At 43.2% G+C, this 12,872-nt stretch overlaps 1 protein-coding gene across 1 annotated transcript; it reads right to left on the bottom strand.

Moving 5' to 3' along the window:
* Positions 1-6,651: 6,651 nt before the first annotated feature.
* Positions 6,652-7,623, bottom strand: LOC146379220 (olfactory receptor 1500-like). Its single transcript, XM_084941652.1, has one exon. It carries the CDS (start codon positions 7,621-7,623, stop codon positions 6,652-6,654), a length of 972 nt encoding a protein of 323 aa, XP_084797778.1.
* Positions 7,624-12,872: the final 5,249 nt, after the last annotated feature.

Below are 12,872 nucleotides of genomic sequence, written 5' to 3'. Positions count from 1 at the left end.
GAGCTTCTGTTAATCTTCTATAATTCTCTGTACTCGTTTGTGTAGGCTGCCTCTAGTTTGTGAAGGCTAGCTACAAATATAAGCAGAGCAACTTTGTGCTCTGATACTTATAGCAGTACTCTGTTCTCTTGTGTACTGCTCTCCTCATGTGTGTGCATGTGTGCATAGGGTACACAATTCAGCAGCCAGCCAAACACCATTCAAAATACGGGAGTCAGATAATAGCGTCCAAGCTCCAGGTGCTTTATTTTAGGTTGCAGCTGTACAGCAGGTCACAGTGGTTGTATTGGACTACCTGGGTTCACAAGTGTTATCCACCCACTTAAAAAAAAGAAAGAAAGAAATAGGCTTGTCCCTTGTCTTCTTGGCAGCTAAAGGTCAATCTCATAATTCCCATTCATTGCTAAGACTTATAATATTATTATTGTTAATAATAATAACTTAATTATATCACCCTTTCGAAACATCAAGTTACAGTGCTTTACAGCTCAAATAAAAGCAACACATAGAACAGATAGAAGTTAAATCTACATGTTAAAACATAGAGACCCATAAACAGGCATATAATCAGCCATACTGAGGGATATTCATCCCTACATACACGCATACATGGCTAGAAGGCCCTGGTTAGATCCAAAAGGTCGGCTGCATTGATAAGGTGTGCAGGGCCCTGTCCATGTAAAGTTTATATGTTAATAACATAATTTAAAGTGGATTCTGAATTTCACTGGAAGCCAGTGAAGGGAAGCAAGGATAGGTTTAATATGTGACTGCTGGCTAGTTTTCGTTAGCAGCCTTGCTGCTGCGTTCTGAACTAATTGAAGATGAGCTATGAAAGAACTGAGAGATGTACGTGAAAAGTGAATTGTAATAATCAACACAGGAGAAAATTAAAGTGTGTACTAAAAGTTCAAGATGACAAACTCACAGTAAAGGGTTGTTGTTCGCAATATTTCTCAGATGAAGGAAACAAGACTGGGTAACCTCTGAGATATGACTTTCAAAATTCAAGTGTTGATCTTGGTATCAAAAAGGATACCAAGGTTTTTAACCAGATGATTTGATGGTATTAGCGAGGGCACTGATGTACTGGCTAACTTTGAATGTTTGGGCCAAGCACTAGAACCTCAGTTTTACTTGAATTGAGATGGAGGAAATTAGAATACATCCAATTAGCAACACATGAGCGGTGCAGATGAGAACATACATTGATTAATATGAATTCATATTACTCATTTTACAGACCCAGCTAGTCTTAGAGTGTCCAACAAGATTTTGATGTAATGTAATATAGGCGAATATTGTGTTTTCCTGACGATGGACCTGACCTCTGCCTTTCATTCTGTTGAACATTATATTTTGCTCGACTGGCTGAGACGTTCTACCTGAGTTTGCATAGCTTCCACCTACAGTACATACACATGCACTTAGTGGGGTTAGGTTAATTGGTGATTACAAATTGCCCATTGGTGTGAGTATGAATGTTTGTCTGTGTTTTTTTTCTTCTTTTTTTAAGTTTTAGCCTGTGGGAGACAGGTGTCATAACCACAAAACCTTCTGTAAATTAATAGCATTAATCCCACATGAGCCTCCCTCCATATGCAGTTACATGTTGTCATAAATGCTGCCAATGGAACTTGCGTATCACACACAAGTTTTCTTATAAGCAATGAATGCAATACGTTAATGATTTGTGAGAGAATGTCATGGTCTGTGGGAGCAGCTTAGGGGCTTTTTGCATTTTGTCATCAGTATTGTTCCCTGGCTTCTCTCCTGGGCGGAGCCACCTGGGCAGCACCTGAGCCCCAACCGCTGCCAATTACAGGAGAACTATTTAAGCCAACGCTGCCTGCTACTGATCGCCGGTTTGTTCAGTTATCTACTGCAGTAACTTAGGGATAAGCCCTAAGACTACGATTTTATATATTTGGTTATGCTGGTATTTTTAAACAGTGCAATAAAAGTTTTGTTTGACAATTTTCTCTCCTTCAAGCAGGCCTGCATGATTGGATCTGAAAGCGTTATGTAACATTTTTGCTGGAAAATGATCGCAAACTGAGCTTCTCCACATTACAATGGGCTCTGGAGAAAGTCACTTATTTGGGACGCAACCAGATAGGGAGTCCCTGCCTAAAAGGATTCAGCGAGGTAATCCATTCTAAAATTCTTTTTTTGTTCTTTTTGAAATGTCATCATATTGCTGGCAGTAGAAACTTAATGTGACACGAGAGGTTCGGCTATCAGCAATAAACATGAGGACTGACTGGACTGACAAAAACTTGACTGACTTGACACCAATATGCAAGATTGCACCTCCACCCACAGAGCAGAAAGGGTGGAGGATGAAAGCAACATCTTAGTTTTGCATGTCTTGTAGGCCATGCAGATCTTTTGGTTGCCAGTTTTTTCTGTGTCTATTTACAAGCAGTGTGTTAATATGACCTTGTATTGTTTACAATGCAAAGGTCACTGTAAGAAAGTGTGCATACAAGATGCACTGGGCTAACATCTACATCTACTTTTTCTACAGCAGAGGGTTAATCATATGATTTAATCACATGATTTGCAGCAGGAAACACCACTGGCCAATTTTCTAACCACAGGTTTACAGGCCTGGAGCAGAGCTACTCCATGGGAGAAGCCCTGGAAATTTTAAGAGAGAATGGGTCACTTTATTGTGCATCTCTAATTGTTTTGCATTGACACATGGCAAGGACCATGTGGCAAAAGGGGTTTGCCAGGGTAGTTTTAATTTTTAATTACAGGTGCAGTGACCAAACTGACGGAAGGAGATCATTCATAAGATGCAGACTGAGACCTGGAGAGAAGGCTTCAAGAGCACCAGATGGGCGACCAGTCTTATCCCCAGAGATCAGAACAAGAGCTATTGAAGAGGCACATGGGTTACAGAGAGAGCACAGCTTGCTGCAGGAAGCTTACTGCAGGAAGCCTGGTGGGTACGTCTGAAAGTGATCAAAAGAAAGTGGCCGGAGCCGAAGTGGACAGGATATCGCACGCTGTTCGACTGAAGGGCAAAGGCGAAGCCGGGTAGCACTGGAGCCAGTGTGCAGTAGCTGAGGAGCCAGGAAAGTCGGTGAAGGAACAAGGAGCAACTTGAGCACCAAAGGGGGAATCGAGCCCTGACTCAAACGAGTCAGAGAACACCCAGACCTCAACCACGGGGGCAAAATAATCCCGTGGTCTGTAGCAAGGTCTCAGGGTAGTCTCCCCCTGAGACTGAATAAAGAAGAGGAGGAAGAACGCAGAGACTCACCCCACGCTGGAAAAAGAAGCCTGAGTGAATGGATGTTGATGGTTGTCTACTCCACACCACCCTATTCAAGCAGTTAAACTAGGAAGTGGGAAAAGCATTCACACAAAGAGAGTCCGTCAGGTTTAGGAAACCAGTTTTCCCCCAGGTTGAAGGACAGGTGTGATGTGATCTCTCATTGGAGAGATAAAAAGGGGGATTGTTGAGAATAGAAATAAATCAACTTAAGTTGTGCGCTATTTGAACACCTTGCCTGCCTGCAGCACTAAAGGACTCCGTGAGAGACGTCTGTCTCACCCTAGCAGCACCTGTCCCTCTCCTCCTCTTCAGTTCGCCTCAACATACGCTCGTCATATTCTGTGATATTCTTTACTCTGAGGTGTTTGACAAGGTTAGTGGTGTTGCCACAACCATACATGCCAACCCTCCCGATTTTTCCGGGAGAATCCCGAATTTCAGTGCCGCTTCCGAAAATCTCCCGGAGCCACCGTTCTCCCGAATTTCTCCCGATTTTCCACCCGGACAACAAAATTGAAAAAAACCATATCGCAGAATTCATAGCGCGGCCCAGCCAGTTCCAGCTACTTAGTTTTAATATTACTCTTATTTCTCTTTCTGAGTCGTGTTGAGAATAGATTTTGTAATATACATCAGAGTTAAAGAGAATATAGTTTGGTCGAAGATCAGACACCAGCGAGGGAGGATAAGAAGGACAGACGCAACAACATTGTCATCCCCTATGTACCCGGTGTATCAGAAAAACTCAGGAGAGTTTTCTCCAAGCATGACATCCCGGTGCATTTCAGACCCAGCAACACGCTCAGACAAAAACTGGTTCACCCGAAAGACAAAACTCCAAAACACAGACTTAACAATGTGGTGTATGCGGTACAGTGCAGCGAGGAATGCCCAGACCTCTACATTGGAGAGACCAAACAGCCACTTCACAAGCGCATGGCACAACATAGAAGAGCCACCTCCACAGGACAAGACTCAGCAGTCCATCTACATCTGAAGGATAAAGGTCACTCTTTCGAGGATGCCAATGTTCCCATTTTGGACAGAGAGGACAGATGGTTTGAAAGAGGAGTGAAAGAAGCCATCTATGTCCACTGTGAGCGACCATCTTTGAACAGAGGCGGTGGTTTACGACACCAACTGTCTGCCATCTATAATCCAGTTTTGAGTTCCCTCCCCAGACGCCTTAACGCCCACTCACATCCTGGGCCACCTGACCTCAGGAATTTGCATGATAAGGTGGGGCCAGGTTTCACAATGAGCTCACCCGAAACCCTGGCTGATTGGGACCCACACCCAGTTTCACACCTTGGCTCAGGCAATTAGAGGATCATCAGGGGGTCCTTTTGTCCCTCTGTGGGGGGATACTCCCACTAGGTTTAAATCTGGGACTCCCCACCATTTGACCTTAGAACTGAAGAAGCTTCTCGGATGAGAGGTGAAACGTCTTCAAGCAACTTAAAGAAGTCCAGACGCTTTTCTTTGCAAGCTCCTTTGACTACGATGACCTGGATGACTGAGAACCTTCACAGACATAGTTTGGGATTGTAATATTACAATATGGCCGTTAATGGGTGTAAGAAGGCCTGGAATGGGAACAAAGAACTGGGGTGCAGGGCAGGAGGACAATCAACCCCCACCCCCAGGCCAGGAAGCAAGAGTTACTGAGGGTGAGGGGCAGACAAAGGGCAAACGGACACTACCTTAAAAGGAGATGGGGGTCAGGGTGTCAGCACCCTTGGCCACTGTACTAGTGTATTTCCATTGTGGGGATGTTTACTGTAGGGGGGAGGAGACCAGAGGTTATAACTGTAACTGTTGTGTGGAGTTCTTTAGATCAGCCTTTAGCATAGGACTGCATAGGATGCAGTGTGCTGATCTCCAGATGGATCTGTAAGAATAATGGGTAATAAAAGGATTGTGTAAAACATGGAAACATCTCAGCGTGATCTCTACCAGGACCAAAAGAAACGCAGAGACCGGCGTTGTATCAACAATCGCAAAAAAACTTTTAACATATTTTCAGGTGAGAATGTAGCTGTGTAAACTTCAAATATCTGAGCCGACTGACACATCATCTTCAAACCCCCGTGATCTTTCACTACTCGGGTTAAACATGATATATAAGTTACTTTGATAACTTAAAAATGTTATTGTTTGGCTTTTTCAGTGTTTTATTTGTTCATGAATAAATTGGTTTGGCTGAGATTAAAGTTATTAGATTAGATTAAATTTAATTTAACTTTATTAATCCCTCGGGAGGGTTCCTCCGGGGCTTTCACTCAGTTGAATAAACGTCAAACAGAAAATGATTAAACAGAAGTTTGAGACAGTCGAGAGTTTACGTCAGCGCCCGGTTATATTTTAAATAGCAAGGAGCAGACAGCAGAGTTTCACTCCACCGAGGGAGCTCGTGCCGTACTACCCGGCTTTCTTTAGACTGCGAAGGCCAGGGCCTCAGGTGGAAGCAGCCTCTTAATTTGGACACCACCGCTGTTTCCGGGCCGGCCAATAATAACGGTGACATTTAACGTATTTTATCCGATAGATAAACCCTGTAAAATGTATTTATCCCCCCCCGGCCCAACAGCCCTTTTGAATATCTCCCTAGTATGGCCACAACACCTCACTCTTGGAGCACTTTTTTGCCACATGTATCGCAAACCACGTCTCAGCTGTTTGTGGAGGTAAAATACGTCCACACATGACTCCAATTACGCTCAGCCATTGCTGTGAGTCAAGGGGCTGCGAGACATTTATACAGCCGTATTTCGCACATGACTGAAAGGTGGAAGAGGAAGTAGTTCCTTTGAATGTAGACAATCCGAATGTTATAGTTTCTTTCCACTGTGTTCCTGTTAATGATAAACTACAAATTTAATCTAAATTATTAAAACATTGATATTTTAATGTGAGAATCGATATATTTTTTGTATTTTTCACATTTTTTTAGTATGTGACACGTGGTATTGTACGACTTTAAAAAAATAAATGATTATAATGGAAAGCAGCTTTTACAATTTCATTTTACTATGGTCATGCAAGAGAAATTACTCTGGTGTTACTTCACTTATATTTTTATTGTTGAATATTCTTTTTCAATTATATTAACTTGTAATTTCAATTCTATGGTCATTTAGATTCTATAATAGTACCATAACAGTGGCACACGCAGGTACTGAAACAACAAATTCAAAGAAACAAGAAGATTGCTGCTACTAAAACTGACTAAAGTTAAAATAATGTCTACATCTTACTCCTGAAAAATGCAGAGGAGCAGAATCTCTTTGGTCACAGAAAGACTAAATCTCTTACATCAGATGGCAGAGGGCACTGCAGACATTCAAGTCTAAATCCTTTTCTTAATATTTTGTGGCAATTTTGGATGTAACTCGAGTTTTCAGCAACTTCTTTAATGACTCTTTGATCTCCTGTGTCTGAAGAACATAGATAATCGGGTTTAACATGGGAGGCAATACAGTGCTCATAGAAAGGCTTATGATTCTAGCATTTGGATGTATTACACTCCCAAACATATACACAAATGTAAATGGAAGGAAATAAATTGCCACTAATGAAAGGTGACCTGTGTAGGTTTTGAAAGCTTTCACTCTTTCCCTAAATGTAGAAATTTTTGACAAAGAATAGCCAATACAGCAGTAACTTCCTACAATAAATGCCAGTGGAAACCCAAGAATTATAACTAGTGCCAGACCAGCAAATGCATGATTGGGGGTATTATCATTGCAGCCAAGACGATACATAGGACCATGATCACAATAGTAGCTCTGAATAACAACAGACTTACAAAAAGAAAGTCTTGTGAGAAGGCCAACTGCAATGAGTATAAGAGTTATGGCAAGAAGCCAGAAAAAAGCGATCAAAGATAAAATGAGCTTGTGGCTCACTCTCATTTGATAGTGCAGCGGGTACATGATAGCCATGACTCTGTCAAAGGACAATACAACCAGATTAAAACCTTGCATAAAAATTGAAGTAAAGCAGAAAAACAAGAAAGTCAAGCAGTCATTGTAGGAAATATAATAATGGTTAAACAGAAAAATGTCAACAACCTTTGGAACCAAAGCAGAGCTACTTAACAGGTCTGTAAATGCAAGGTTAAAAACAGCAATATATTTAGGACTTCTCAACATGTGATCCAATGTTATTACAATCATCACTAATGTGTTTCCCACCACTGCAAGAATGTAAATAAAACACAGAAAGACAAAATAATATCTAATATTAGGTATGCCAATAAAACCACTTATTATAAAATATGCAGGTCGCACAAAGGTGATGTTGTTCTCAGCAGCTGAGTTAATCAATGCCATGTAAAGAGCTTCTGTTAATCTTCTATAATTCTCTGTACTCGTTTGTGTAGGCTGCCTCCAGTTTGTGAAGGCTAGCTACAAATAGAAGCAGAGCAACTTTGTGCTCTGATACTTATAGCAGTACTCTGTTCTCTTGTGTATTGCTCTCCTCATGTGTGTGCATGTGTGCATAGGGTACACAATTCAGCAGCCAGCCAAACACCATTCAAAATACGGGAGTCAGATAATAGCGTCCAAGCTCCAGGTGCTTTATTTTAGGTTGCAGCTGTACAGCAGGTCACAGTGGTTGTATTGGACTACCTGGGTTCACAAGTGTTATCCACCCACTTAAAAAAAAAAGAAGAAAGAAATAGGCTTGTCCCTTGTCTTCTTGGCAGCTAAAGGTCAATCTCATAATTCCCATTCATTGCTAAGACTTATAATATTATTATTGTTAATAATAATAACTTAATTATATCACCCTTTCGAAACATCAAGTTACAGTGCTTTACAGCTCAAATAAAAGCAACACATAGAACAGATAGAAGTTAAATCTACATGTTAAAACATAGAGACCCATAAACAGGCATATAATCAGCCATACTGAGGGATATTCATCCCTACATACACGCATACATGGCTAGAAGGCCCTGGTTAGATCCAAAAGGTCGGCTGCATTGATAAGGTGTGCAGGGCCCTGTCCATGTAAAGTTTATATGTTAATAACATAATTTAAAGTGGATTCTGAATTTCACTGGAAGCCAGTGAAGGGAAGCAAGGATAGGTTTAATATGTGACTGCTGGCTAGTTTTCGTTAGCAGCCTTGCTGCTGCGTTCTGAACTAATTGAAGATGAGCTATGAAAGAACTGAGAGATGTACGTGAAAAGTGAATTGTAATAATCAACACAGGAGAAAATTAAAGTGTGTACTAAAAGTTCAAGATGACAAACTCACAGTAAAGGGTTGTTGTTCGCAATATTTCTCAGATGAAGGAAACAAGACTGGGTAACCTCTGAGATATGACTTTCAAAATTCAAGTGTTGATCTTGGTATCAAAAAGGATACCAAGGTTTTTAACCAGATGATTTGATGGTATTAGCGAGGGCACTGATGTACTGGCTAACTTTGAATGTTTGGGCCAAGCACTAGAACCTCAGTTTTACTTGAATTGAGATGGAGGAAATTAGAATACATCCAATTAGCAACACATGAGCGGTGCAGATGAGAACATACATTGATTAATATGAATTCATATTACTCATTTTACAGACCCAGCTAGTCTTAGAGTGTCCAACAAGATTTTGATGTAATGTAATATAGGCGAATATTGTGTTTTCCTGACGATGGACCTGACCTCTGCCTTTCATTCTGTTGAACATTATATTTTGCTCGACTGGCTGAGACGTTCTACCTGAGTTTGCATAGCTTCCACCTACAGTACATACACATGCACTTAGTGGGGTTAGGTTAATTGGTGATTACAAATTGCCCATTGGTGTGAGTATGAATGTTTGTCTGTGTTTTTTTTCTTCTTTTTTTAAGTTTTAGCCTGTGGGAGACAGGTGTCATAACCACAAAACCTTCTGTAAATTAATAGCATTAATCCCACATGAGCCTCCCTCCATATGCAGTTACATGTTGTCATAAATGCTGCCAATGGAACTTGCGTATCACACACAAGTTTTCTTATAAGCAATGAATGCAATACGTTAATGATTTGTGAGAGAATGTCATGGTCTGTGGGAGCAGCTTAGGGGCTTTTTGCATTTTGTCATCAGTATTGTTCCCTGGCTTCTCTCCTGGGCGGAGCCACCTGGGCAGCACCTGAGCCCCAACCGCTGCCAATTACAGGAGAACTATTTAAGCCAGCGCTGCCTGCTACTGATCGCCGGTTTGTTCAGTTACCTACTGAAGTAACTTAGGGATAAGCCCTAAGACTACGATTTTATATATTTGGTTATGCTGGTATTTTTAAACAGTGCAATAAAAGTTTTGTTTGACAATTTTCTCTCCTTCAAGCAGGCCTGCATGATTGGATCTGAAAGCGTTATGTAACATTTTTGCTGGAAAATGATCGCAAACTGAGCTTCTCCACATTACAATGGGCTCTGGAGAAAGTCACTTAATTGGGACGCAACCAGATAGGGAGTCCCTGCCTAAAAGGATTCAGCGAGGTAATCCATTCTAAAATTCTTTTTTTGTTCTTTTTGAAATGTCATCATATTGCTGGCAGTAGAAACTTAATGTGACACGAGAGGTTCGGCTATCAGCAATAAACATGAGGACTGACTGGACTGACAAAAACTTGACTGACTTGACACCAATATGCAAGATTGCACCTCCACCCACAGAGTAAAAAGGGTGGATGTTTCTTTTTTTTACAGGAACAGGAGGATGAAAGCAACATCTTAGTTTTGCATGTCTTGTAGGCCAAGCAGATCTTTTGGTTGCCAGTTTTTTCTGTGTCTATTTACAAGCAGTGTGTTAATATGACCTTGTATTGTTTACAATGCAAAGGTCACTGTTAGAAAGTGTGCATACAAGATGCACTGGGTTAACATCTACATCTACTTTTTCTACAGCAGAGGGTTAATCATATGATTTAATCACATGATTTGCAGCAGGAAACACCACTGGCCAATTTTCTGACCACAGGTTTGCAGGCCCGGAGCAGAGCTACTCCATGGGAGAAGCCCTGGAAATTTTAAGAGAGAATGGGCAACTTTATTGTGCATCTCTAATTGTTTTGCATTGACACATGGCAAGGACCATGTGGCAAAAGGGGTTTGCCAGGGTAGTTTTAATTTTTAATTACAGGTGCAGTGACCAAACTGACGGAAGGAGATCATTCATAAGATGCAGACTGAGACCTGGAGAGAAGGCTTCAAGAGCACCAGATGGGCGACCAGTCTTATCCCCAGAGATCAGAACAAGAGCTATTGAAGAGGTACATGGGTTACAGAGAGAGCACAGCTTGCTGACCCAGCAACACGCTCAGACAAAAACTGGTTCACGCGAAAGACAAAACTCCAAAACACAGACTTAACAATGTGGTGTATGCTGTACAGTGCAGCGAGGAATGCCCAGACCTCTACACTGGAGAGACCAAACAGCCACTTCACAAGCGCATGGCACAACATAGAAGAGCCACCTCCACAGGACAAGACTCAGCAGTCCATCTGCATCTGAAGGCTAAAGGACACTCTTTCGAGGATGCCAATGTTCACATTTTGGACAGAGAAGACAGATGGTTTGAAAGAGGAGTGAAAGAAGCCATCTATGTCCACTGTGAGCGACCATCTTTGAACAGAGGCGGTGGTATACGACACCAACTGTCTGCCATCTATAATCCAGTTTTGAGTTCCCTCCCCAGACGCCTTAACGCCCACTCACATCCTGGGCCATCTGACCTCAGGAATTTGCATGATAAGGTGGGGCCAGGTTTCTTTTTTTTTTCTTTTTTTTTTTTTTTTTGCCTGTCCCGTTTGGCTCTTTTGCCATCAGAATTATTGTCTAAAGGCAAAGAAAGATGCCCAACGGATTTACTTTACCAAATTGACCATCCCAGCCTTGCCGTAATGGTCCATTTGATTCACCTTTTATTGTTTATTTTATTTTCACTTGCTGAATACGGGACAGACTTGACTGGGGGAAAGAAGGGGAGAAAGAAAGAGGGAAAGAGAAACAGCTGAGAAGAGGGACAAGGGCAAAAAACAAAAACCAACAGAATGGGCAGAAAAAAAAAAAAAAAAATGCATCTATCGATCACCTGGATCACCTGTTGAGAAAGAAAAAAGAAAACAAGCAGAGGAGAACAAGAGTAATAGAATAAACAACATCACAATGATATATGGGAATATGACAGTAAATACTAAATATTAAACATTATTGTGCAGCACATAAGATCAACAGAACACAGTGTGCTTTGAGGTAGGAGCCAAAAAGGGTGTAGTTTGTGGGTGTGATCACCCGTGTGTACACCTGTGAGCATGGACGCGCTTGTTTTTTTTTTAAAAGATTCCTTCATGTAATGATCTGCTAGAGGGTGTGGGGGGGCCACAGCCCCGTCCTCCAGGGCATGAAGCAGGTATGGAGGAGATCAAAACTCCAGACATCCAGATGCCCCCAGAACACAAGAGACCAAGGAAGACCAACAGAGGGGCAGCCGCGCCACTGTCCCAGAAAGAGCTGAGGAGAGTCCCAGATGAGGGCTCACCCAGCAGCTGCGGAGCAGAAGCCAGGGGGGGTTGCAGTGACGCGCCCGTGAGCTCCGCCGGCAGCCAGCTGTGCCTGAGTGACCGAGCCCCAGGCCGAGAGGCCGGGGGCACCCCACCTCCGAAGTGGCCCGAGCGAGCCCCAGGCTCCAGGCCCTGATAAGCGGCCGCCAAGGAGTGAGCCGGTGTGTACCTGGACGCCCATCCCCAGACACAAAGAACCACCAACGCACCGATGTCTGAGGGAGTCCGCCACTGACAGGGGAAGTGGTGGTGGGGGGAGATAGGCCTCCATACCTTGGAGGGCCTGAGATGTCCCCAGAGAGGTGGCGTCTGATACCCAACCTGACATATAGACACAGACATACAGGCACACACAGATACAAACATCCATTCCCACCCTCATGCTCTCATATGCACTTACTCCACACTCAACCAACGTGGAGACAAACATAAAGAGACGCTGTACACACGATCACACTCCCCAAGCGTACTCTACGAACCGGGTCTAGGTACCCTTGCCCCTGGAGGGGGGAACTGCACCCAGACCCAGGTGGTGTAACCCTTTTCCCTGCGGTGGGGAGAGGCAGACCGCCCCGACTCCGCAGCAGCAGGGAGGCCCCACACTCCAGACCGCAGTCGGACGGCCAACTCCTCCTTCTAGCCCCCCCGCTCCAGCAGGCCGCAGAGAGCGGGGGTGAGAGAAGACTCCAAACCTCCCTCCACCCGCTCATTGTAGTGTTGATGCATGTGTGTTCTAAGGTGCATTTAAAACCCAGGAGGGCATGGAGCTACCTGCCAGAGAGCAGCAGGTAAGCGCATAGTCCCTCCTGCTAGCCCTCAATGTCTACGTGTATTTAAAATTGAGAGGTGGGCAACGACGCCAGGGGTAAGGTGTACACCCTGATGGTCTTTTGGAATCCGTGTAGCGTGCCCACCCCCAAGATCCTATATGTATGTGTAATGAGAGTGTGAGTAATGTGAATGTCTAAGTTGTGGGATAAAATTGAGGCAGAGGCAGCCAGAAGGGGACAGAGGGGGGGGGGTAGCCTCCT

Source organism: Perissodus microlepis, chromosome 10 (genome assembly GCF_051167445.1).
Source record: "Perissodus microlepis isolate ML-2025 ecotype Zambia chromosome 10, ASM5116744v1, whole genome shotgun sequence".
Taxonomy (NCBI): domain Eukaryota; kingdom Metazoa; phylum Chordata; class Actinopteri; order Cichliformes; family Cichlidae; genus Perissodus; species Perissodus microlepis.
Note: the sequence above shows the minus strand (reverse complement) of the source record. Positions and strands in the feature narration are given on the sequence as shown.

Excerpts from the sequence above, each read along its gene's own strand:
- LOC146379220 (XM_084941652.1), bottom strand. The coding sequence starts at position 7,623 with ATGGCATTGATTAACTCAGCTGCTGAGAACAACATCACCTTTGTGCGA.